Source organism: Gossypium hirsutum, chromosome D10, assembly GCF_007990345.1.
Source record: "Gossypium hirsutum isolate 1008001.06 chromosome D10, Gossypium_hirsutum_v2.1, whole genome shotgun sequence".
In the NCBI taxonomy this organism is placed as follows: Eukaryota; Viridiplantae; Streptophyta; class Magnoliopsida; order Malvales; family Malvaceae; genus Gossypium; species Gossypium hirsutum.
In genome coordinates this window covers 18,424,344-18,448,972 of record NC_053446.1, presented here as the reverse complement: position 1 = coordinate 18,448,972, position 24,629 = coordinate 18,424,344, and the positions used below count along the sequence as shown (strand labels likewise).

Genomic DNA, 24,629 nt, shown 5'->3' with positions numbered 1-24,629 from the left:
CCTGCAAACTCTATTGCCAGCTATTTCAAATCAACTTTGAAAATGCTCATGTATAATAACTATTAATTAAAATAACCATCGGAGTACAACTAAAATGATCATTAAGGAAATACTTGAAGTGAAGTTAACATCATGATTCCAGTACAATGCTGAGCGTTGAGCCTTCAAGCTAACGTAAGGAACTACTCTGATAGAAGGGTTGCAGCTGGCCTTATGTAATTGAAATCCGTGAAAGGGTTTGCATTGGTCTTTGGGCTAGACGCTGGAGAAAACGTCAACGGCATGTCAGTCCATCGTTTGTCAAAGTTGGCAATGCAATGCTTCCCAGCAATTTCGGGACGGAAACTGGGTTGAATTTCCCTTGCCTCTAGTTTCCTCCAGTTGATTGACTTGAACCATTTGCATCGCTTTATTTCCTCGCTTCCACCAGGTCCATTTCCAAGGCGCTTACAAGCATCTTTATGCAGCAGCTAAAACAGAAGAAAACCAATTATCAATAATAATCAGTTCCTAAAAAAAAAATCGCCTGTTACCAAAATAAGGGTTAGCAAGGATCAGCCATTCAAGTTTCATCTTGAATCATAAAATAGAAGGGAAAGATCTAGACCGGATATGAACATTCATTCCATGCTATGTGAATTTTTTATGGAAGGAGATTCCAACAACCTGGTTTATAATCATGAATTAAACCAGAAAGATGCAAATAACTTTTGAGACTCAAGAACCAAAACATAAATTAAGGCTTTGAATATTTACCCCTTTCAACAGAGAATGTGCTTCACTAGAAAGGAATTTGGGCAGCTTCATCCTCTCCTTAACAATCTTTTGCTGAATTTTGTCTCTGTTTCCACCAGTAAAAGGAGGCTGCAAGAACAGAAAGCACCAGAAGTTAATGTTTAATTCCCACAACTGCCGTCACAAGAAAGCTCACAAGATGCACCTAAAAATGTTTAAACATATATTTTTTATGTTGTTGAGATATGTTCTTTAGAGACTTGCAATCCCATATAAAGGCCTAAGAGGTCATACATAGATGTTACAAAGTCATTGGCTACCAACTTTCACAATAAGTTTAGCTTCAGCAGTCAACCAAAGAAATCACTATCCTTATACCTTGACACGCTTATCTAAAATATCTAAATGTTCATCTAGTTTCTAATGTAGGCACTAGGTTGTACAGATCCATGCATCATCTAACACCAACATCAGAAACATGCAATATATGTGTACTCTATACCATCAGTTCTTTATAAAATTCATCATGATTAAGTTCATTAATGTCAACATTAAGGACCCAAAAGAAACCCAGTGTACCAAAAATTTGTAGAAGAAACTAAAGGAACATAAAGAGCAAATAATAAATGGTAAGTAAACCAGTGAAAGTAAGCATTATAACATTCAACAAAGTGACATTTGATACAAAGAGAAGGAAGCAGAAATATATATATATATTTATTTAAAAAGCACTTACCTTTCCAGTAAGCATTTCAAATAATAAAATACCAACACTCCACCAGTCTGCAGCCTTATCATGGCCCTTCCCCGTAATTATTTCTGGTGCCATGTATTCCACTGTTCCACATAATGAATTTGATCTTGTATTTTCGTCAAATTGCTTGGCCAGGCCAAAATCTGTCGATATTACCTAAACAAAAAAATGAAAATACACGATAAAGATTTAGTTAATGTTCCTGTTACAGCAAGCACAAATAAATATATATGATAGAGAGGGAGAAAATATATACATGGCCATCACCATCCAAAAGAATATTTTCAGGTTTAAGATCCCTATGCATTACGCCATTTGCATGAAGGTGTGAAACCGCAGAAACAATCTCAGCAGCGTAGACACGAGCCAGATCCTCTCTGAAAAACAATGAAAACTACTAATCAACCATTTCTTGGCCATGTTATAATAACAAAAGACAAAGATTACAATGATACCTGAAAAGACCATGATGGTGAAGCTGAAAGAAGAGGTGCCCGCCATTAATGAAATCCAGAATTAGGTACAACCTATACTTGGTCTGTAAAAGAACAGATAAGAATCATTAACCTAAGCTCTAAGGCATTAAAAAATTTTAGTTCCTTAGATGTCTGTTACAAGCATTTAAAATTAAATTCCAAAGATTAGATTCATTGAAGAGCTAGAATTACTTGAAATGAATATCTGAGCTGGACAATGAAAGGGTGATCAACTTTTGTTAAAATATCCCTCTCAGCTTTCATGTACTCTGCGTGATTCTTCTCCATTATCTTGTCTTTCCGCATAACCTTCATTGCATAAATTTCTGGTGTGCCCTTTTTCCTTACCTGATATACTTTTCCGAATGCACCTTGCCCAACCACCTTCAAAACCTCAAAATCCTCAATGCCTATGCTGATGACCTTCATGTGATCTCCATTAACATCTTTAAGGGACTTCTTATCATCATCATCATCTCCAACAGAGAGCTCCTCAACTTCACTGATACTTTCTTCCTTAATACTTTCTACTAGATCCACTGAATCGCCTACCTCGCAAAAACTGAGTTTGCTTAGCTTCAAGGATTGACTGACTCGAGAAGAAGGGCCGAGCAAAGAATGCGATCGGCTGTAAACAATAGCTGGATCATCATAAACAATCTCAGTCACACCCGCAGCTGAAACAGTATTCTCTGGTTCAACACCACTGTCTTCTATTGAAACCTGAACTGGCAGGGGGCCAAACACATCAGAAAAATCTACTTCAACCTGGTCAGTTAAAACAGCTTCCGGTGGGCTTGCAGTAAATAGTAACCGAGCATCAAATGGTTTACATGTACGACCCTTGGTCAAACCAGATAACTGTGAGGAGACCATGTTACCAAAGAAGCAAATTGGCCGAAAAAAACACGATTGATGACCCCCCTGAAATGTCACCTAAGTGATGACTACAGCAGGACTCCTATCAATGGCCTTGAACAAGATAAAGGCGATAGGAGTTCCAAGAAACTTGGGAAGCAAGCAAAACAATAGCCAGAAGAAGAAGCTGCTCTTGTTTCCTGGTTTGCAGGAAACAATGAAGACTCCAGTGGTTCTTGAACTCATGAAGATCATACAACAATATCTGCTACTCAAATTCACAAGAAGATCGTAAAATTAGCAGCAACAACAACAACAACAAAATAATAAAAAAGTATTTATTATCAAACAATTGATTCAATTATAAATGTTGGAAACAAAGATGATAAAGACAAACGAAAATCAAGACTTATGAAAAGAAAATTACCAGATCAAAAAATCAAAACAAAACACTCGGCATGTAAACAGAGTTGGAATTTCGAAGCATGCCAAATCATTTAAAAAAGTCCTTTTTTGGGGGGGCGGGGGCGGGGGGCTTAAACGGGAAAATGTTTACGATTTGAAATCCCTGCTTTTAACGTTTTACGTAAATATGATGAATAAAAAAAAGGAATAATGGAAAGAGAAAACGTTTAGAGTTGTCCCATTCTCCAGAAAACTAAAATTCTGAAAAATGAACAAATCGTTGGCCTCAAAACTTCTGTTATAGATATCTAAGATGAATCAATGAAGTGAAACTTGATAATAAAGATTAAAGAAACAGAAAAGCATGCAGAGAAATCAAGTAGTTGACGATCGAAATATTGATAAATTCAAAAAAAAAGGAAATCCAATAATTCAAGACGATGTATCTTAAGTCTTAACAAATAAAAGCGCCATTGATTATAAAAAGATTTGGAAAGAGAGAGAAAAGGTTTACGTGAAAAGAAATTACCTGAGAGAGAGAAGGAGAAGGAAGAGGATGGCGAAGGGCAAAGGCAAAGCGGAAGCATAGATAGATAGAAGAATTTAAGTTGACAGTTGAAACAAGGAGACGCCGCCGTTTTTATTATAATATTAATAATGTGCTGTAAATAGACTTGCGTTGCATAAAATACAACTCTCCGCATCTTCTGAGTGGTTCATACAAACACGAATATGCTTTATTTATATACTTTAGGATTGGCATAACGAAATTTTTGCGTTCCTTCTTGGGTGGCAGCCGTCAGTGTTACCCCAATTCCACCGCAAACCCCCTTCTGTTTACTCTTTTATATGTACCAGCTTTCACGGATCAAATTTTATTAATTTCAACATATTTTTTAATACAAAATTTTATAGAAATGTATATATTTTTAATTTACACGCAACTCCCACGATTTGAAATTCGAGGAATTCCATAATTTTTAGGAAAACAAGAATAACAAAAAAACATAAATGGATGTGAGCACATAAATAAAGATATATTGATAATTGAGAGTTCTGATCTGAAATAAATCAAAATCTAAAATATTTTATGAGTGTTAATTTAAAGGAAAAACAAACACTAAAAAAGTTAATCTTGGGAAAGTCGTATTCAACATCTATTATGTGGGAAAAGAGAGTATTACTTCAAAATCCCAAATTGAGATTCTCAAGCATTGGGGATTGCTTTTTAATATTTGGAATAGGTTTGGGTTGCTTTTAATATCGGTATTTTGTTTTTATTTATTTTTCCTAAAAAGAAAAAGAAAGTTGTGTGTAATTAAAAACTTTCTTCCAACTTGCAAACTCATGGTGAGATAATCAAGTGAAAATAGAATGCACAAATTCATCCATCCAATCCATTATAATCTTCATCCAACACAACACAAGAAATGTGAGAAAGCATTCACCAATGATCTCACGTCAAATGAGGAGTGTCTACTACCTAAGAACATTGAACAGCAGAAGAGAATCGAAGTCCACTAGCCGTGGCACTATACATTTTGAACAACACTGCACACAAACCCTAAACTTTTTATATTAAACGGGTGATTTTAAATATAAATGCGTTTACTTTCTATAAGGTTAAAGGCAACAACAGAAAATTAGATATCGTGACTATGAGGTAAAAAATTTCACCGCACTATAGCCACCGTCCATTCAAAAACACTCTTAATCCACGAGATTTATTTGATACCAATAATTATTGAGTGAGTTAATTAGATCAAATACTTACAATTTCAACAATATTTAAAATCGAAAAAGAATGCACTTGTTTAATTATTCATAAAATAATTTATTCGTACATAACTACTTAAAAGACACATTATCACAATAATTATTTTCTACTTTAACTTGTAAGATATGAAATTTTTTAAGACAAGCAAGACAACGTCTGACTAAAACCTCAAGCAACAAGCCTTTCAAATCTCCAAGGTCAACGTGACCTCATCATCCCAACTAAAGGATAAAAAGTTTCTTGCCTTAAATCAACTCAGACAAATTTGATTAAAATAATTCAAAATATATATTTAATTTTAAAAATATATGAATATTAATATAAAAATGCATTTCTATTTTTATATTAACATTATCAACGGTAAAATAAGTCCGGTCCGAAATAATTAATTGAACTATTTTTTAAACCCGAACTGCAACCCAGTCATGGACAGCAATACTCAAGAGTACATGTGAATCTGACTCTAAGAAAGCAAATCAAATCTTCATAAAATTAGCATACTGGCTTGGACAAAATTAACGACGACAAGGGGAGTGACAAAAGTGGGGAGCAATTGGTTAAAAAGGAAAGCAAGAGGAGGAGAAGGAGGCAAGTGATGAAGAGGTCAAATATGGTGGCAAAGCAAGTAATAAGCATCCAATCTGCTTACAGCTTAGGCTTTGTGTCTCAATTATGGGTAGATACCACCTCTGTCAGTAGTAGTACTTTGCTCTTCACATTCTTGTTATTATTATTGTTTTAATGCCAATTTTCAGCTCAATTTGGAATCTTGGGGTTGATTATATATCCTTCAATATTTCATCTCTAGGAGTATCTCAGTTTACTGCTGAGTTCCTTTGTTAATATTGCTTTTACCATTCACATTTTTGTCCCATAAAGCATAAAGCCAAAAAAATAAACTTCTATAAGAAAAGCAAGTACTATTTTCTGTGGAATTAGAAGTTAAAATTTTAACGTTTGGAATGCCAAAAAGTATGTTTTTTCTTTTTCATATGGAAAATTTGTGCTTGAACATGATTTGCATTTTCGCCAATTCGTTTAATTTTTAGGGGCTTTTTATTATTTGCCTTGTTGAGTTCTAACAATTTTTCAGGAAACAAAAGTATGTATCAAAAATTACAACCAGAAGTGAACCAAGGTTATTTGTGCAAGTTGTTAATACATATGCTGTTGTTTCCGTGGTCGGTATTGGTTGTGGAGGTGAGGCCAAGCTTGCTTTCTGGGGAATCAGAAAGGTTTCTTTGACAAGATGTTGACAAGGTAATAGATTATGTTTTTTGTATTTTGCATTTAAATACTGCTATTCACAATCAAGTCTCTGGCTCATGTTTGATGTCTCTATAAGTCTGTCTTTAACCAAAATAGAGCCTGAGTCTGTAGGTCAAGGGTTATGCTTGCTTTTACTATTATTTCAACTTACTTTCCCTGCCCTGTAATTCTTCACTAGCAGTTTTCTTTTTCAGATAGTATGTAACTACGTTTCTTTGCTTTTAAAGGTTGGTGATGTTGGGCTTGTTGAAGATGAGACAGTGATAGAGAATGATTGGACTTGAGACTCTGGTAGGTTTTGCTCCACAAATATCTTATTTAACTGTTTCGATGTACATCTCATCATTTTTATCGGTATAAGTTGTTTATTATTCTGCCCCATGTTGAAGTTGCAATTTTCTTGCCTGGTATTGTGCTTTCTTGCAAAATTTCTGCTGTTTGATCCTATGAAATTCTCATGACTAGTTGCTCATTTGAAATAGAGTTGTATTGTTTCAGCTTGCAAGTTTCAGTTGCTTTAGAACATGGTCCCTTGATATAGAGACGTGAGTTGCAATCTGAGCCCAGCTTGCAACTGTTGACTGTGCACTAGAAACCCTTTCCATGGTTTTATTGATTTATGGATGAATGAGGTTGATATGCTAAATTCTCATCAGATATCAAAATTTCCCCTTTGTTATGGTTATTAGGAATTGCTTTTTCTTTTCTTTATTTTATGTCTTAGATTATATATATCTGAGAGCTTAATTTCTGATGTTTGTTAGGTGGGATACAAAGTTGTAACTCCAGGACATCAAAACATTGGGAAGGGGGGACTACATATTTTATGCACTAGAAGCTCTCTGCTTATTTCATTGTGCTTTATATCATCTTATTATTTCATATGTTTCTAGGTGCGGGGCTATACTTTCAACATTAAATCAGGGGCTGTTGAATCTCTTGAGTTGGATTCTTTCGATCATTCATTCAAGTTCTGTAATTTCACTGTCATAATCAGATACGATTCCTGGTGAGCACTTAGGCATTGCTTGTTGAGGATGTGCTGGAGGTTATGGCTAATACAGTAATATCAGGCTAGAAAGCTTAATATATCCGTACAACTTTTCTACTGCTGGGACAATGTAGCTTCTGTTGTCTTTGACTAACTGAATCGGGTTGTCCATATATGTAGAGTATAAAAATCCCATATCCATATGATGACTATGTGTTTTGATCTATGAGTTGGTTGTTACTTGTTCTTCTTTTTGAGACCTTTAGAAATAACTACTCCTAAGTTGTAGGCATCGTGGGAAACGTCTAATGCTATTTGGTGTTTAATGCATTTGTGCATCCACGTTCTGATTTCTGAAAAAAGGAAAAAACAAAATTGTTGGCCCATGCAGGGATCGAACCTGCGACCTTCGCGTTATTAGCACGACGCTCTAACCAGCTGAGCTAATAGGCCAGTTGCTTCAATTTTTCAAATTACTATATATAACAGAATGAATTCTTGTCGTTATCAGATCCTACTATTATTCCATTCCCTCTGTTGGGCAGAGGCAGACAAATACATCTAATTAGGCGCTCTTTGTTTTTTATTGTTGCGCAGCAATTTATTTAAAATTCAGATTTCATTTCAAAAACAAATTCAAATTAGAGGTGAATATGAAAATAATTTCAAATCAAGGCATGGGTTCTGTCTAATTTCACCTTTCAAATAACTTATTTTACTTTTTAAAAATACTGAAGTAATAAAAATAGAAGTATATTTTATTGTACAAGACATAAAAGGGTGCCTTTGTTTTCTTGGGGATGTCTCTTGTATTGCTTATCAACCGAATACTTATTAGGTTAAGTGATAAAACAATTAATATATAAAATTTTAAGTTTCAGTATTGTAAATTAGAAGAAGAAAAAAGGTTTATTAGGTTACTTTGATACCAATATAGAGCCTCTTACCATTTGTTTTAATGGAGAATTTTTTTGGGGGTGAGCGGATTTACAAATTTATAGATGTGGAATGTTTCTGTTTTAAAAGCTGAAAATTTTAGTTAAAAAATTTGAAGATCAAATTAATAGAATTTATAAATCTGGAAGGTTAAGTCTATTGAATTATTTAGAATTAGGATCAAATAAAATATGTAAGTATTAAGAGTTAAATGTGTTATTATACTAATTAGAAAAATAATTTTCATTATCAATTTAACGATGAGTGACCAAAACAAGAACGAAATCAAACATTAATACTTAAATTGAAAATTTTTAAAGTTAAAAGCAACCAGACATAATTTGTATACCATTGGTAAAGTTTACCAATTAATTATATTTGTAAATAAAGTAATAGCCGTTAGCGCCTGCTTCTATTCAAATTCAAACCCTCCTTGTTTTTATCTGTCTCCTCTCCCTTTCCTTTTCTCACCACTCCCATAGTCCCATTTGCTGCTTTCATTTTTTCGTAAAACAAAATCCCTAATCTCTACGAATGGCGACGCCTGAGATTCATGTCAGCGCACGTAAACCTCTCCAGCCAAAGAATACAGCTGCCGCCGATGTCAATTTCGTGGTGGTGATGAAGGAAGGCTCAAAGACTAAGCAAGTCAAGTCAAAGCCCAAGCAAGAGCACCGCCTGGACGATGTTTCAAACAAGGAGAACCTGAACCACCATCATCATCCCGTGACCGTTTACGCTACACCCACGAATAAGAAGAAGGTGGAGGCGGCGTTGGATTTAGATTCGTCGTTGGCGGAGGAGCTCAGTGCCATGAGGAAGAGACTGGAGCGGTTGAGGTTGGATAAGGAGAAGACGGAGAAGATGTTGAAAGAGAGGGAAGCTGTCTTGGATTCACAACTGAAGGAGATGGAGGACAGAGGTCAATTTCAGAAACAGCTCGAAATCGAGGTTGATAGATTGTTCAGATTAAAGGAGCTCAAATCTTATTGCATGGTAACTAGTTAAACCAAGGCAGCCTTAAAGAAATTAACAAAACAAGTAGTTCTCTTTTTTTCTTTTCCTTGCAAATTCATGGTTTGATTTTGAAACAGAGGATATCTCCAATAAAGTCACTGAGGGAGAGACAACAGGGTGGCAGGAAGAACAATGAAGTGCAATCACCGGTAAGTTGTTTTGAATTTGATTAAAACTAGCAATTGAACAGAGTAAACGATAAACATGAAACCCAGAATGTGATATCTTTCAATCTTCTTTTTCAGGATATAAAAGCTGCTGCAGAATGGGAGGCAGAATCCATGGATGAAAACACATTGCAGAGCCCAACTCCATCAGATTCATCTGAGTTTGTTGAAGAGAATAATAATGATTAATCATGTCCTTCCAAACCAAATCAAAGCTATCTCAGCTGTATGGTTTTGCTTTTTGCTTTTCATCACTTCTTTTTATTTGTCATTTTGAAAGGAAATACTATAATGTAAACTAATATTATTGATGGGAATTCAAATTCAGAGGCGCTCCTCTTTGAGTTTGACTTAAAGATTGTGCTTTTTAGCCTTTTTTTTTTCTTTTGGTTAGGGCTCCACAATCCACAGCCATTCCTGGTAATAAAGCCACATAAACAAACAACTTGCCAAAGCGGAAGAAAATGATACCAAAACCCTTTGGGGTATAAAAACAACCACAAATAAGAGCCTCCATTTACAACATTGTTGTTGGTACGATAAGAAATTAAGTAGGCCTAATTCTACAACTACCATTCTCCATACCCTTTAGAAACAAATAAAAACTACAGGAGTTGTTTTGATAAAAGAAAAAGAACAAGCATTAGCTACTTAACATGAAATGAATGCCTCATGCCATCCAAGCTCATCTTTCCACCAGTTGAGCCTCGGTTTTCAAGATGAGTGGGAGATGGAAGCACCTAAGTTGTGGAACAGCTGAGTTATGGTTTTTGCACAATCATCCCTCAAAGTTATCCCTATCAAAGTCCCAATAGCAGAAAAATATGAATGAAAGATGAATTCTAAAGTTAATGACCACAAACTCCTCATAAACAGACTGAAGCAACCAAGATGATCAACACTACATCTCTGGATTTCACTAACAGAATTTCCAATGGTTGTTGCAGTTGACACACGTAACATAGGTTGTCATAGGTTCATCTGCACTCCTTGTCTGCATTTGATAGTAAGTGGTCTTGCGTTGACCACAACGACCGCACTTAAATTGATCTGTCGTGGCCTTTGGCGCAACACCTCGCTCGCAATCAAATAAAGCTTTTTCTTTAATTTCATTAATTTCACGTTGCCTTTGTTCACTTGCCATTTCCTCTGGGGTCATTGTAATAAGCCCTTCTGGTTTCACTTCTCCGAGAAGAACCTTCCTCCTTAAATCTGGGTTGTTTGGGTCCTTAATGTTGAACATTATAGATCTGTACTTAAATTTCTGAGCCCCATTTGATTTACCCATCTTCTCAAACATCACAGATTCTACAGACACAGCAACTCTGATGGGATCGCAAGCATTCACTTGATCAAGCATGTCCCCATCAACCTCATTCGGGACTTTAGACAAGGCCTCTACAAGAATCTCCCTAAATTTGTCACGCACAGGATCGTTACATTTGACCATTGATGTCAGCTTTGGTGGACCAGCAGGTGGTTGCGATGATTTCTTTACATTCGGTGATTGTCTGTCATCCTTACAAATCTTTTCAACCTTACCCATCTCTCCCCGATCTGTCTTCTTGGCCATTGCAACATCTCCATTTGCTTCCCTCTTCTCAACTTTGACAGATTTTACTGAATTATCTTTAGATACTTTCTCAGCCTTCACATTTTCTGTATTGGAGAGCTTTTCAGACTTCACGGCACTTGGCTTTGGAAGTTTCTCCGACTTAATGGCACTACTGGTGCCATTTTTCTTACTCTTGGTAGTCTCCTCGATAACAACCTTTTTCCACAGTTCAAGCAAGTCAGAAGCCACAGTTTGAATCTTCTCCCTGGGATGCTTAGTGAGAGGTCGAAGCCTTTTCCCAACCTGTAATATATATAGGGTATCAATTTTTCTTAAGTTTACAGATTCAACGACATACACATAACAAGATACGTAACAACATGGAGAAGAAGGTTATATCGAAACCATGATCGTAAAGCTATCAAACAACCTGTTTTTCATTCATTAAAATTCTGAAATTACAAGACAGAATAGCTTGTAACAGGCTCAATAGTTAACAAAATAGGATGGTAAAAAGGTGGATGGAGAATAAAGGAAAGAAACACTTTACTAACATTAAGTTTGAGGGCCTACCTAAAATTTTCAAAAAAAAAATTAGGGGCTTAATAAGAATTTTTATAAAATTTTAGGGGTTTAATTTTTTTTTTTTGAAGATGAATGAAAATTTTCAAAAATTTTGGAAGCTCTAATTAAATTTTTTAAAACTTTTGAAAGGTTGAACTAAAAATTTATAAAAAATTTGAGAAAGCTTAATTAAAATATTTGAAAATTTTAAAGTGTATAATAAAAAAATTGGGAAATTTGGGGGCATGAGGTTCCGCCCCTAGGGAGAAAAGTGAGAAGAAACGAAATGTGATGGCGTGTGATTTGCCCACCAAGCCAGGATTGATTTGATTGGTTATTTTATACTTAACTATCAATCCTCCCACTATGACCTCCCTAATCTTTGATTAAAAATAATATATTTGACTAATTGAGAAAACCCTATCCCCTACACTTCTCTACCATAAAAGAGGAGCCTTCCTCTGGGAATAACCATATACATCTTAAATGCTCCTACATTTAGCAAATGAAGCAGCGCCATTCATCTGTCCCACAATCTAAAAGCCGAAATCAAAATATTTATAAACTGCACTCCTTTGCTACCATTTCAAGAGAAAAGAAAAAGCTAATTTCTCAACCATGCAGATAAAGGAATTAATTTTCTCTCATAATCTACTGTCACAAAATGAAAGCAAAGAAAAGCCCAGCTATAAGAATGTTGATTCATGAGAATTCAAATAAATAAAGAAATCTATATTAATGGAATGCGGGTGAAAAGAGAAAAAAAAACCTGAGTAGAAACAAGAATATCGTAAGAGACAGGGAAAGCCCTGAGCTGCTTCAAGGCATCGACGCATCGGGAAACCTCGGAAACGGCGTCGGAGGCAGCGGCTAAATCAGCCGCTTTCTTGGCAGCTTCGAACAAATCCACCAGCTCCCTCTCCATTCGCCAAAATAAACCTAGAGTTCTAAACTTAAAAAAGAAAGATAAGAGAAGCTATGCTTCACATTTTATAAGGATGTTTTGAGATAGACCGAAGCCAACAAGATGAAGGACACAAGTGGTGTTTTGGACTTTCTGGTTTAGTTTAATTGGACCGGAACTGGGTCAACATCAAGGCAGAAACTTTGGGGGAAGGTTTCTTGAAATACGGATTATCGTTCTCAGACGTCCCTTGATCTGAAGGGAACCGACGGTCTCTCATCATTTGGGCTTCCTTCTACACTGCTGGGCTGTTACATCTGTTTTAAGACTCTCCTAGTATTAGTAATCAATTAAGATGATTTAGATCTTAAATTTGAAAAAATATAAATATATAATCCCAAAATAAATATAAAATTAATGGAAATTTTTATAGAATAAATATTTTTTGTTATTTAAAAGATTAAAAATATGGATTTAGTGATTAAACAACGATAAAGTTTATAAAAGTGATATTTTCTAAACAACCGTTAAATTCATCTGCGGTTCTCTGGCACATTTTTTCATCTGTCTTTATTGACACGGTTTTCTAGTTTTTGCTTGGTTTTTCAAATCGAGATAGTACATCAATGGAGGATAAAATGGCGAATCTGAATCTTAATGACGAGGAGGAAGAGGCTTTTCAGAAGGAAACGACGGAATCTAAAGAAGATTTTCACTTTTGTTTGGTTGGCAATTGCTTGACAAATAGTGTGGTCCATTTTTCGTCTTTGAGAAACACCATGACTGATTTATAGCATCCTATTGGGGGCATTGCTATTATTGATCTAGGCAAGAAGCGTTATTTGTTTAAATTTTTTTATGAAGTTTATCTGAATAGGGTTATAGAAGGAATGCCATGGTTTTTCAATAACCATTTATTGATGATGCACAAGTTACAGACAGGAGAGGATCCGCTAACATTGCCTCTCAACAATGTTGAGTTTTGGGTCCAAATCCATGACTTGCCACCGGGCCTTATGTCAGAAACAATGGCACGACGATTTGGATCTTTCTTGGGGGATTTTTTTTGTCTATGATACAAGGGTTCCTTCTCTAGGGATGAAGCAGTACATGAGGCTAAAGGTTTGCTTAGATGTGCGATTGGCCTTTAAACAGAAAAAGAAAGTTATGTTGGGTGACTGAAAGTTTTATGCTAGGTTTCAATATGAAAAACTTAACATGTTTTGTTTCATCTGTGGAAAACTTGGTCACGGTGGAAGTTTCTATCTGGTGAGGGTAAGGATGGATTCATCACAGATTGTTTTCAGATGGGATATTACTTTGCGAGCTCCAACAAGAAAGGGTCCGATGGGAGTTAGCTGTTGGTTGCGCAAATCAGATAGAACGATGAGTCAAAGCCTGGATAAGGAAAAGGAACCTATCTTGTGCAATTTTGGGGATTTTCTAGGGAATCTTTATCCTAATATAATCAATCAGGTTCCACTAATGAAGGGATATTGTTGGGAATCCATGGCATTACTACGAAGGGATTTGGGTCTAGTGGTTTTTAGCCATCTATTGCTGGGCTTATGGAGATATGATCATATGATGAAACTAGACCTATCCAGGCAGAAGACGGGAAGAAAAGACAACGGACGTTGGGAAGCACATCCAAAGTTTTACTTCCAAGAGAAACCGCAGTGCCAAACGACAATGAAGAGGCATCAACTGGATCTGTTAGGCAGGGCAGCTAGCCACAATGAAAACTTTTAGTTGGAACGTTTGTGGGTTGGGGAAGCATAGACAATTCATCGTCTTAGGAATAAACTGATAGAAGTTCATCCCCAACTTTTGTTCACAAAATCAGTACAAGAAGGATGGAAAGTGTTAGGATGAAATGTGGTTTTCCAAATGGTATCGATGTAGGAGCTGAGGGATCTAAAGGCGGTTTATCATTAGGTTGGAGGCAACATTATATGGTCATTTTACAGAGTTATTCGTAGCACTATATAGATGTAGTGGTTTATGAAGAACAAGACAGTTTGATATGGCATTTTACCGATTTTTATGGGCATCTAGATGAAAGATTCAAGAGTAACACTTAGGAGCTTCTTCGTCAGTTGGGTCAAGATAAAACTCTCATGTGGTTAGTTGTTGGGGATTTCAATGAGATTGCTTTCTTTTTTGAGAAGAAGGGTGTTTGTATCTATACGGAGAAAAATATGGAAGCTTTTCGCATTGCTTTACTTGATTATGATCTTAGTGATTTGGGTTTTACGGGGAGATGATTCACTTGGGAGAGAGGCTAATTTGCTGCAAACAATATTCGGGAAAGACTTGATAGGGGTTGCAAACTCGTCGCGGTGGAGTAAGTTTCTAGAATTTTCTATTGCACATTTGAACCATTCTTTTTCTTACCATTGCCTAGTTTTGATGGATACAAGAGGTCGAAGTAACACAAGGCATGGGAAAGGAAAAATGAAATTTAGATTTGATGCTGGCTGGTGTTTAGAGGGGTCGTGTGAGAATAAAATTCGGGATTATTAGGCATCAGTAACAGAAAACTTGTCGGCAAAGTTTGAGGGGTTGGGAAAGAAGCTACAAATTTAGAGTTGTACAATTAAGAGAGAACAAGAGGCCCATAAAAGAAGGTTAGAGGACAGAGTGAAAAAGTTATATGCAAAAATTTCGGATGAAAATATTCTTGTTGAATTGACAAAAATTCAACTTGGTTTGAATCTAGAGACGAACAAGGAGGAAATCTTTTAAAAACAAAGATCATGCATCAATTGGCTTACTAATGGTGATCAGAACATTACCTTTTTTCATAAGATGGGTACAGAGAGGAAACAACGTAATGCTATTAGGGGCCTTGAGGATGATGTAGGGTGCTAGATTTCTGAAGAAGATGAGATCATGAGATTGGCCATATGCTATTTCCGCAACTTATTAACGACTTCAAAAGCAGGGGATGCATCGAAAATATACAGTATTGTTAAAAGGAGAATTTCAAATGAGCTGAGTGACAATATAATGCACCCATTTAGAGAGGAGGAAATATGGGTTGCTGTCAAGGATATGGCTCCTCTTAAAGCTCCAGGAATTGATGGTTTCTTGACTTTGTTTTATAAAAAATATTGGCATATTTTTGGAATGGATGTCGTGTTGTATTGCCTTGTTGTGCTTAAAGGTGAGATAGGGCTTTTTTATAAAACTAATTCAAAAAAATTAATTAATTACATAAATAACCTATTTTTTTAATAAAATACGAAAATAGCCTAAAATCTACAGTAAAAGTTGGTGAGCCAAAGTGTTTGGCGCCACCAACATGCCACGTCAGCAATCTGCATAAAAATCAATTTTTTGGTGGAGTCATGTAGAATGGCGCCACTTGTATAAATATTACAGAAATATTACTATTTTTTTAAAAAAATGGGAGGCTTTAAGTAAATTTACCTTTTTTTAGTGGAGCCAAATAATTGGTGCCCCAAATTCCAAGACCCTATCCTATTCTGCTACCTATGCAAACAGTCTGAATTTTTTTTTTTCATTTGTTCCTTTTTCTGATTCTTTTTTTCATTTCTTTGTCCTTTTTCATTTTTTTATTTTGTTTTTTACTTTTTTTTATTTATTTGTCCTTTATTTGTTTTATTTATTTGTTTATTGTTGGTTTTATAATATTTTAAATGTTTTATAATATTATTTTTAAAATTTTAAATATATTTTTTTAATATTATAAAACATTTAAAATATATTATTTTTAAAGATATGACCTTTCAAATTTATTATTTGGTTTATAATATTTTAAATGTATATTTTAAATATTTTAAATATTATTTTTTAAAAAATTTTAAAAATTATTTTTAAAAATTATTATTTTTAAATTTAAAGATATTCAAACATTTTTTTAAATTATATTGAAATTTAAAAAAAATAATAAAATGGCTCCACCATTTTATTATAAGTGTAGTTTTTTTAAAATATGTTTTTTAATATAAAAATTTAAAATTTAAAATTTTATTTTGGTGGAGCCATTCTTCTCCACCTATTGGTTCTCTAGCATATATAGAATGGTGAAATTGTTGTATTTAGCTGGAGAGTTTAAAAATTCTTTTGAAGGTGAATCACGAGATGTTTTTAGTGTACATTCTTTTTTATGTGAAATTGTAGAAGGTGATGTTGGTTGTGTATTTTAAGGTCGGCAAAGAGTAAGGTTGCAGTTGAAAAAAAATGTGAAGCTAGCAGAAATGAAAAGGAAGATTCGTGCGAAAATAGCTATCCGTTGTGGAAGAGCGATGTCCAGGTTATTTTACAAGTTTCCAATCTTTATAGCTCTGTTGAAATTTTGTGAGATGCAACTATTAGATGATGATGACTTGGGCATTATGATGGAAATATGGTGGTCGAATGGGAGTGAGAACCCCCAACCAGTTGAGTTATTTGCTGAGTTAGCGGACTTAGAACTTGTTGAGAATGTTAGTCCAATAAGTCAACATCGCAAATTTAACTTTGATCTTAATGTCGGATGGACAAACCAATTAGAAAGCAGAGGGACATCGCAGATACTCGAAAATCCAAATTATGGTGGGAGTTCGAATAACAACCCTACCCCCAGTCCCCATCTACAAATACATCTGGAGATGATAATAAGTACAGAAGCAAACATCGAAGAAAGGACCAATAATGGTGAAGATTCTAATTAGGAGGTTGAAGATTTTAGTGACCCCGATGTTGATGAGGTTCTAGACAATATCGATGATAAAGGCCTAGAGGAGGTTAAAGATGTTCATGGCCCTTCATTCAGTAACCCGAGTCATGGTATTATTTTACAAAATAAACCTGGTTGTGACATGTTGAATGTAGATCCAGATGCAGCGCGTGCATTCGAGTTCCTTGAGTATGCCGGTATAGTACCTGCTCATAAATTAGCGTCAAATTCGCAGTTAGAGGAGTTGTTCATTGGGCAACGGTTCGAGAACAATACGGACTGTATGGTTTCCATCAAACAGTACAACATGAATTTGTCGATTGATTACAAGGTTGCCAAGTCTATATCGACATTATATGTTGGGGAATGTTAGAGAGTCGGCGATGGGTGTGGTTGGTGGGTTCGGGTTGTATTTATATAGAGGACTCAATAATGGCAAATACAAAAATTAGAAGGATGTCATACATGCACTGTCGCACGTATGCCTCAAGACCACCGGAAATTGGATGCCAAAAGTATTTACAACTGCATCATGCCACTAGTGAAATATAGCTCAATCATTCTTGTGTTGGCATTGATTGCTGACATGAAAGCCCGATTCTAGTACAGAGTGTCGTACAGGAAAGCGTAGTGGGTGAAACAAACATGCAACAATTGCACGGCGACTGTGATGAGTCATACAATAAACTTCAGGGTTGGATTTCAACAATGGTGGAGTACGTCTCAGGAACTGTCGTGGACTTGCAAACCTTGCCTTATAAAAGCCCGAATGGACAATTAGAACTTGGGAGAAGAGTTTTTCGACGACTATTCTGGACTTTCGATCCATGTGTTAGGACCTTCTCCTACTACAAACCGTTAGTACAAGTTGATGGAACATAACTTTATGGAAAATACGCACAGATACTTCTAATTGCGGTTGTACAAGACGTTAATGGAAATGTACTACAGATCACTATCGCCATCGTGGAGTCAGAGAACTCCGAATCGTAGGCATATTTCATTCGAAACTTACAAAGGCATGTTGTCAGACAAGACAACATTTGTATTATCTCTGACAGATCGAAGGGCCTTGTTGCTGCGATTCGGCAATCCGAGGTTCCATAAAGCTCCGTCTATTATATTCATCACATCGTTGTCAACTTTCACAATGAGTACAAGAACAAAGACTGGCGCAAATGAATCGTGAACATGGGTAAAAATATCGTATTTAAATTCGTATTTGTAAATATTTCAAGTTTATTTCTTAATTGGAATGGTAATGTGTTTTATCAAAATACATACGTAGGAGATGAGCTTGAAGCACACCGGTTTAGACATAAGTTGGCGAGGTTAGAGACTGATACGGCGAGGTCTAAACCTCCTCTCAGACAGTGGTTGGGTAGCATGTGGCCGTGGCAATGGGCTCAATATTTTGACGAGGGGTATTGATACGGTCATATGACGACCAACCTCGTTGAGACCGTTGACTTCGTTTTGAGGTGTACGCGTCACTTGCCAATTTCAATGATTTTTTCAGCCATATTTTACAAGCTAGTAACCTTAATGCCAAAAATAGGGTTGAAACAAGCAAAATAGTTGGAGGCAGAACACATGCACGTCGAAAATATCAGGGACACCATGAAAAAGAACACTCAAAAGGATAGGTCGATGAATGCAGAACTATATTCTCGAAACTTGGAAACTTTTTGATTGGTAGAGTACATCAGTCGTCAGTCAAGATGTTCCAAACACTACAATACCCATGTGCACATGTGGTTGTAGCATGTGCTACCTACAGTTTGAATGTCAAACAATATATTGACGATATGTACACACTTGAACATATGTTGCGTTTTTGGGGTAACTAGTTCTCTGTATTAAGGGATGTATTGACATGGGATCAGTCACTACGTAGGAAAGTCAAAGGTTAACCGATAACAACGAGGATTCGGAACGACATGGATATCAGAGAACAGGAAAGTCAAATTTAATATTCACAATCTAAAGGAAACTAAATGTTGTACCCGATGTTTGCATTTTATGGTCTTTTAGAAATAAAGTTTGTATTGTTTAGTGCTAAGCTTTTATTTAAAATTAATAGTTGCAACTTTTAATACTTTAAAAGATATTATAAAATTATACAAAAAAGACTAATACAGAAGTTGTGGATATAAACCAATACAACAAATATTACATAACACTTGAAATTTACATAACTGAAAATTGGAAAGAACCGGGAGTGGTATCGTCAATTGGGGTATAACAATTTACAGGCCTTCGTTGAAGGGGTGGACGTTAGGGTGTACAATATACATCAGGAGGACCGACAGCTGAATCAAACGTGACCTGAGGCGAGGTGGAGTACATTTTATTACCAAACATATGAAATGATATCAGTGGTTGCTCTAGGTGATATGAACTCAAACTGCCTATGTCTGGGTAATATGAACTGCTCTACGACACATCACAAAAAGCGTCAACCCATTAGTCCGATGTGTTCAAAGGTTGGTCCTCCGAGTCAAGCTCCTCCATATGTTGATCCCCTAGCTCCCCCATAGGTTGACTTCCACGTCTGTAGCCGTGATCCGGTACTATTATAAGTTGCCCACCATATAAATAAACGCGTCATCGAGTCATGTACCACTGCATGTATTTAGTCGAGGGACTGAAGTCAAACATGTAGGAGTGCATCTCAAACTGCTTACTTTACTGGGCATTCCATAGTACTACATAACATTGATGTTCCACGCTCTAATCTGTTGTATGTTTTCCCCTCATGGTCTTACTGTGGACATCAGCAAATTGTTGTGGCTCGATCGGCATAAATTGTCTACACCCAAAATGTTGCATAACTCAAATGGTGTTGTACCACTCAACAATTGAAAATTTAAGCACCAGCGTGTTAATGCACCACACATGGGCTTCGGCGTGAATGTTGCAATGTTCAGTGCAGAATACGACATCCATAAGAACTGCACAATATAACATAATAAGTCAAGTCACATCACATACTGCAAGTGGGTAAGTTAAATCAACGTTACTTAAACCATATTAATATATATTACTTTCTCTCTGACGGATGCCTCTATCATTTTACGGTAAATGATTATTGTTTCGCTCGCACCAATTCCCAGATATGTGGCCCATCTGAAACTGAAACAAACACGTTAGCAGTTAAACTTGAAAAAATATTATCCACACTTATGAGTCATTAAATGTTAAGAATAATTTTGTTTTTACCTATTTACAAGTGGCCACGATTATGGTTGGTGCCTAACAGCCGCTAGAAATGGCATCTTGTATAGAGCCCAGGACTACAATAGACCCATACAACCAGCCACGTTACTAACCCCATGTTTTGTTGCTCGGTAAAGCTCACAGTATAGTATGGCCAACATTGCTGATCCCCAACTGTAAGTATCGGCACGAGAGAAATCCTCCAATAGAGGCAAGTACTTTAAGTGGACCCTATTAGACGTGTTGTCCGGCATAAGTACCCCCGGATCAGCTGGATAATATAGGGTCGAGCAGCACACATCACCTCGTTCTTAGTGGCGGTGCTTGATAACTCCTTAAAATTTACTCTCAACCGTGCCAATTTCAAGCATGTAAAATTATGTTCCCCATCACTAGGGGATCGTCCAAGCAATATATGGCATAGTACTGAAGGTTCCAACATTTTTCTTCGGCCCGTGACCTCAGCACGGTCAACTCATAACCCAAGTTGCATAACCCAAGTTGCATCGTCAACGAATGTAATAGTGCACTCCCCGCACAGCATAATAAAGGTGTGGGTCTCCGTACACCACCGCTCAACCAAGGCAGATATTAAGTTCGTCCTCAGGTCAAACATTTGGATCAATACGACATCCCCAAATCCTGCCAACTGTAAGTATGGCATGATCTGCTCATCCGGATCATACTTGGGAAAATGAAACCGCGACCTCAAAACCCGATACCCATCCTGTATGGTAAAATTTTTATAAAAATATGATAAATCAATTATCTATGTAATTTAAACATAAAATTATATATTGAAGAGTAAAACTAAAAGGTTGAGAAAACAAAAACATCACGTTTATACTATACCAACATAGCCATTCTAAGTATTTTTTATTTAAGTTAAATTAAATGAGTAATAAAATATTAATAATAGAATGAAGATTTGTCATAAAATATTAATATAACACGTAGAGATCAAATGTGATTATTTTGTCCTAATCATAGTTAAGCATTAAAACAAAAGACAACCATATAACTACAAAAAGTACATCAAACAAAAAAAAACCAATAATGTCCCAAAAAAACATAGGTGGTATGAGTAAATATAAAAATAAAAAAAGACTTATTTTTATTGAATCGATATCTATAATAATACATAGAGTTTTACATATAATATAAACTAGGCATATTCAAACTCGAAAATTTATCTTACATACGAGAACTTTTATTAAAAAATATATATTCACTCGTTAAAGACAAATGTAACTTTTTTGTACCCCACAAATGAAACCAAGCACAGTAACAATGCAAAATTAAGCAGAATGGTCGTCATATTAAAAAATTAATATATAAATTTATGAATGTCACATAAATTAAAAAAATTATAACTAACACGTAGAGATCAATTTCATGCAAAAAGGAGTTAAAAAAGATAATAACAACCAAATAGAGATTAGTTTCATGCAATCAAAACACGTTGAACAAAGTAGTGCTTAGCAAGAAAAAACGAGAAATTAGAACAAATTTTTTTATTTAATTTATAATTAATTTTACTATTTCGTTGATTCTCGATGAAGTGTGATCCATATTTGCTTTAGAAGACATTTTGATATCTGCATAATTTTTAAAAAAATTACATAAATTAAATATAATTAATTATTATATTATAATAACTATAAAATAAAAAATACAAACTATAAATAACTTACTAGTTTTTTTTTCTCTTTTCTTTCTTCTACAAAATACTTGAAGGGGGACCAAAACCCCACTTTCTTAAATAAGACGTTCTTCTTCTCCTCTTATCTTTTTCCCAAACTAACAATTAATAAGTTAATGACTAGTGAACAAAATTATTGTCAAGGTGATAGTGAACAAAATGAGTAGTTTTCTGAATTGTTGTATCAACAAGTCTCAAGGGGCTTTTATACCAGGAAGGCAAATTTTTGACAATGTATTAGTTGCTTATGAGATTTTGCATTCGCTAAAAGTTAGAAGATGAGGTAAGAAAGGGAATTTTGCTTTCAAACTTGATATGAGGAAAGCGTACAACAGGGTGGAATGTGATTTTTTGGCTGGGATGATGATATGTTTGGGCCTCCATGTTGATTGGGAGACATTAATCATGAGGTATGTTGCAGCGGTTTCTTACATGATCAGAATCAATAGGAGTAGCGCAAGTTTCGTTTCGACAAAAGGCTTATGTCAGCGTGATCCACTAAGTCCTTACATGTTCTTATTGTGCAAAAGGCTTTTCCACGATTTTTGGATGAGGTTAGGGAGTCGAATTTAATAAGGGGGTTCAAATTGGTAAAGGAAGACTAGCAATTAACCATTTATTTTTTGCTGATGATTGTATCCTCTTTGGCGTTACATCGAAAGAAAAAGCTGAAAGTGTCCACCAAGTAGTTTCCGAGTATGAGAAAACTTCTGGACAAAACTGAATTTTGATAAGTCGCTTATATACTTTGGTGTAAACATAGGTGATGATGAGAAATATCTACTGGGAAACATTCTTGGGGTTCGTGTGTCGACGAACCCGGAAAAGCGAGTTTACCTATGATGGTAGGCAAGAATAAAAAATGGGCCTTTATGCATTATGTGGATAGATTTCAGAATAAATTTGAGAGTTGGAACATGCGGTTCTTATCAATGGGAAGGAAAGAGGTTTTTATCAAAGCTATCTTACAGTCAATTCCAGTTTATGCTATATAGTGTTTCCTTTTGCCAAAAACATTGTGTAATAAGTTAGAAAGCGTCATTAATAATTTTTGGTGGAGGAATAATAAATCGCTTAAAGGAATTCATTGAAGTACTTGACAACGCTGTTTTCCAAAATCTGATGGGGTTTAGGTTTCTGTGATTTAGCGACATTTAATGTGTCTTTGTTAGCAAAACAATGCTAGCGCATATTGACTCAGCCAGATTGCTTGTTAGCTAAGGTATTAGAAGCAAGATATTACCCGCATACAGAGTTTCAATTAGCTAGATTGAGTACTTACCCTTCTCTTACTTTGAGAAGCACTTTGAGCGCAAGGGGATTACTTGAAAAGGGGTTAGGTGGGCGCATTGGTACTGGTGAATCAGTGAATATCTGGAATGACCGTTGGATTCCTAGGCCTAGTGATGGAAGAATAATTGTCAAACCATTGATATAAGGTATTCTAAGGAATTCTGGCTATCCCGATTTCTAAGTCGAAACCACTAGACACTATGGTTTGGAAGCATGAAGGGACATGGGTTTACAGTGTTAAAAGTGGGTACACGGTGCTTCTTTGTGAAAAGTTACAAATGTTGGGAGCCTATCCTACCCATCTGACAAAAGCTATTGTAATGTTCCCTACAGAAATGTGAGCATTACAAATACCAGGAAAACTAAAGATAGCTTTGTAGAAAATGTACAATGATTTTCTTCCTACATTTGGTAACTTAAACAAACGCAACATGCATATTATAAATATTTTTCCTGTGTCAGGAGGAAGGGGAAACAGCTGACCATTTGCTGCGGTTCTATTCAGTTACATGCCAAATCTTGAACGTCCTAAAGGTTGTACTGCTCCCTGTATGGAAATACTCAGATTATAAAACATGTTTAGTCGAGACATTTCATAATGCAGACAACAGAATTGGAAAATTATTGGCAATTGCTTTCTGGGCTATCTGGTTTATGCGAAATAGATTGGTCTATGAGGGTATCCGATAAACAGTGAATGAGTTATTAGGGTTCATGTCAATATATTTGCAAGAAATTGATGCCCTAGAGTTTTGAGAACTGTATTAATTTTTCTCCTGAGCAAACATTCTGGAAACCACCAGATTTGAGATTTATAAAACTAAATTTCGACGCCTCTTATAATGTAGTGTTAAAAACTTCTATCTCGGGAATCCTAACAAGAGATGAAATGGGTCAGATTATGGTGCTTGTACTTACCCACATGTTGATATACTAGATGCTTTTATTGTTGAGGCCAGAGCATTTGAACGAGTAGTCTTCTTTGCGATTGACCTTGGGTTTCGACATGTTCAAATTGAAGGGGGTTCATTGACGATTATCAAAAAATTGAATTCCTAAATAGTTGATAGATCATTACTAAGCCCGATTCTCGAAGACGTAAAAGGAAATTTGGGGGTTTTTTAACGAGATTATTTTTCTGCATGCAAAAAAAGAAGCAAATGTTGCAGCTCACGTATGGCTAGGGAAGGACGCAGATTCTCGGAAGAACGGTATTGGGTTGAAGAGGCGCCGAAGGTGGTGGAACGAACGACGACTGTGGACTGGTCCAATTGGATGTCAAAGATATAAACTTGATTTCTCTATTTGGATTTCGAAATA

The 24,629-nt window shown here is 35.7% G+C and overlaps 3 protein-coding genes, 1 long non-coding RNA gene and 1 other non-coding gene across 6 annotated transcripts; 2 read left to right on the top strand and 3 right to left on the bottom strand.

Moving 5' to 3' along the window:
• Window positions 1–66: 66 nt before the first annotated feature.
• Window positions 67–3,998, bottom strand: LOC107914503 (serine/threonine-protein kinase AtPK2/AtPK19). Of its 2 annotated transcripts, none has more exons than XM_016843438.2 (7): window positions 3,758–3,998; window positions 2,158–3,091; window positions 1,945–2,027; window positions 1,746–1,866; window positions 1,472–1,645; window positions 757–864; window positions 67–470 (listed from the first exon to the last, which is right to left on the bottom strand). In XM_016843438.2, exons 2-7 carry the CDS (start codon window positions 2,839–2,841, stop codon window positions 183–185), a joined length of 1,458 nt encoding a protein of 485 aa, XP_016698927.1. In that variant the 5' UTR covers window positions 2,842–3,091; window positions 3,758–3,998; the 3' UTR covers window positions 67–182. The 2 variants fall into 2 exon arrangements, with proteins under 2 accessions (XP_016698927.1, XP_016698926.1); XM_016843437.2 differs by having other exon boundaries at window positions 2,158–3,088.
• Window positions 3,999–5,423: 1,425 nt separating this feature from the next.
• Window positions 5,424–7,568, top strand: LOC107916138 (uncharacterized). Its single transcript, XR_005919221.1, has 4 exons — window positions 5,424–5,681; window positions 6,099–6,265; window positions 6,502–6,565; window positions 7,168–7,568. It is a non-coding gene; the product is annotated as an uncharacterized lncRNA (long non-coding RNA).
• Window positions 7,569–7,644: 76 nt separating this feature from the next.
• On the bottom strand, window positions 7,645–7,718 carry TRNAI-AAU (transfer RNA isoleucine (anticodon AAU)). Its single transcript has one exon. It is a non-coding gene; the product is annotated as a tRNA-Ile (tRNA).
• An 833-nt stretch (window positions 7,719–8,551) lies between these two features.
• LOC107914502 (high mobility group B protein 6) lies at window positions 8,552–9,741 on the top strand. The gene is made up of 3 exons (XM_016843435.2): window positions 8,552–9,197; window positions 9,296–9,367; window positions 9,464–9,741. The coding sequence occupies exons 1-3, from the start codon at window positions 8,736–8,738 to the stop codon at window positions 9,572–9,574; spliced, it is 645 nt and encodes a 214-aa protein (XP_016698924.1). The 5' UTR covers window positions 8,552–8,735; the 3' UTR covers window positions 9,575–9,741.
• Window positions 9,742–9,850: 109 nt separating this feature from the next.
• On the bottom strand, window positions 9,851–15,490 carry LOC107914501 (transcription elongation factor TFIIS). The gene is made up of 3 exons (XM_016843434.2): window positions 15,207–15,490; window positions 12,274–12,725; window positions 9,851–11,243 (listed from the first exon to the last, which is right to left on the bottom strand). The coding sequence occupies exons 2-3, from the start codon at window positions 12,427–12,429 to the stop codon at window positions 10,305–10,307; spliced, it is 1,095 nt and encodes a 364-aa protein (XP_016698923.1). The 5' UTR covers window positions 12,430–12,725; window positions 15,207–15,490; the 3' UTR covers window positions 9,851–10,304.
• Window positions 15,491–24,629: the final 9,139 nt, after the last annotated feature.

Excerpts from the sequence above, each read along its gene's own strand:
- LOC107914503 (XM_016843438.2), bottom strand. The coding sequence starts at position 2,841 with ATGGTCTCCTCACAGTTATCTGGTTTGACCAAGGGTCGTACATGTAAA. Across the intron at positions 1,867-1,944 it reads CACCATCATGGTCTTTTCAG|AGAGGATCTGGCTCGTGTCT; the intron begins GTATCATTGTAA and ends ATTGTTTTTCAG. Across the intron at positions 1,646-1,745 it reads TTTTGGATGGTGATGGCCAT|GTAATATCGACAGATTTTGG; the intron begins GTATATATTTTC and ends TTTTTTGTTTAG.
- LOC107914501 (XM_016843434.2), bottom strand. The coding sequence starts at position 12,429 with ATGGAGAGGGAGCTGGTGGATTTGTTCGAAGCTGCCAAGAAAGCGGCT. Across the intron at positions 11,244-12,273 it reads ATATTCTTGTTTCTACTCAG|GTTGGGAAAAGGCTTCGACC; the intron begins GTTTTTTTTTCT and ends TATATATTACAG.
- LOC107914502 (XM_016843435.2), top strand. The coding sequence starts at position 8,736 with ATGGCGACGCCTGAGATTCATGTCAGCGCACGTAAACCTCTCCAGCCA. Across the intron at positions 9,198-9,295 it reads AGCTCAAATCTTATTGCATG|AGGATATCTCCAATAAAGTC; the intron begins GTAACTAGTTAA and ends ATTTTGAAACAG. Across the intron at positions 9,368-9,463 it reads ACAATGAAGTGCAATCACCG|GATATAAAAGCTGCTGCAGA; the intron begins GTAAGTTGTTTT and ends CTTCTTTTTCAG.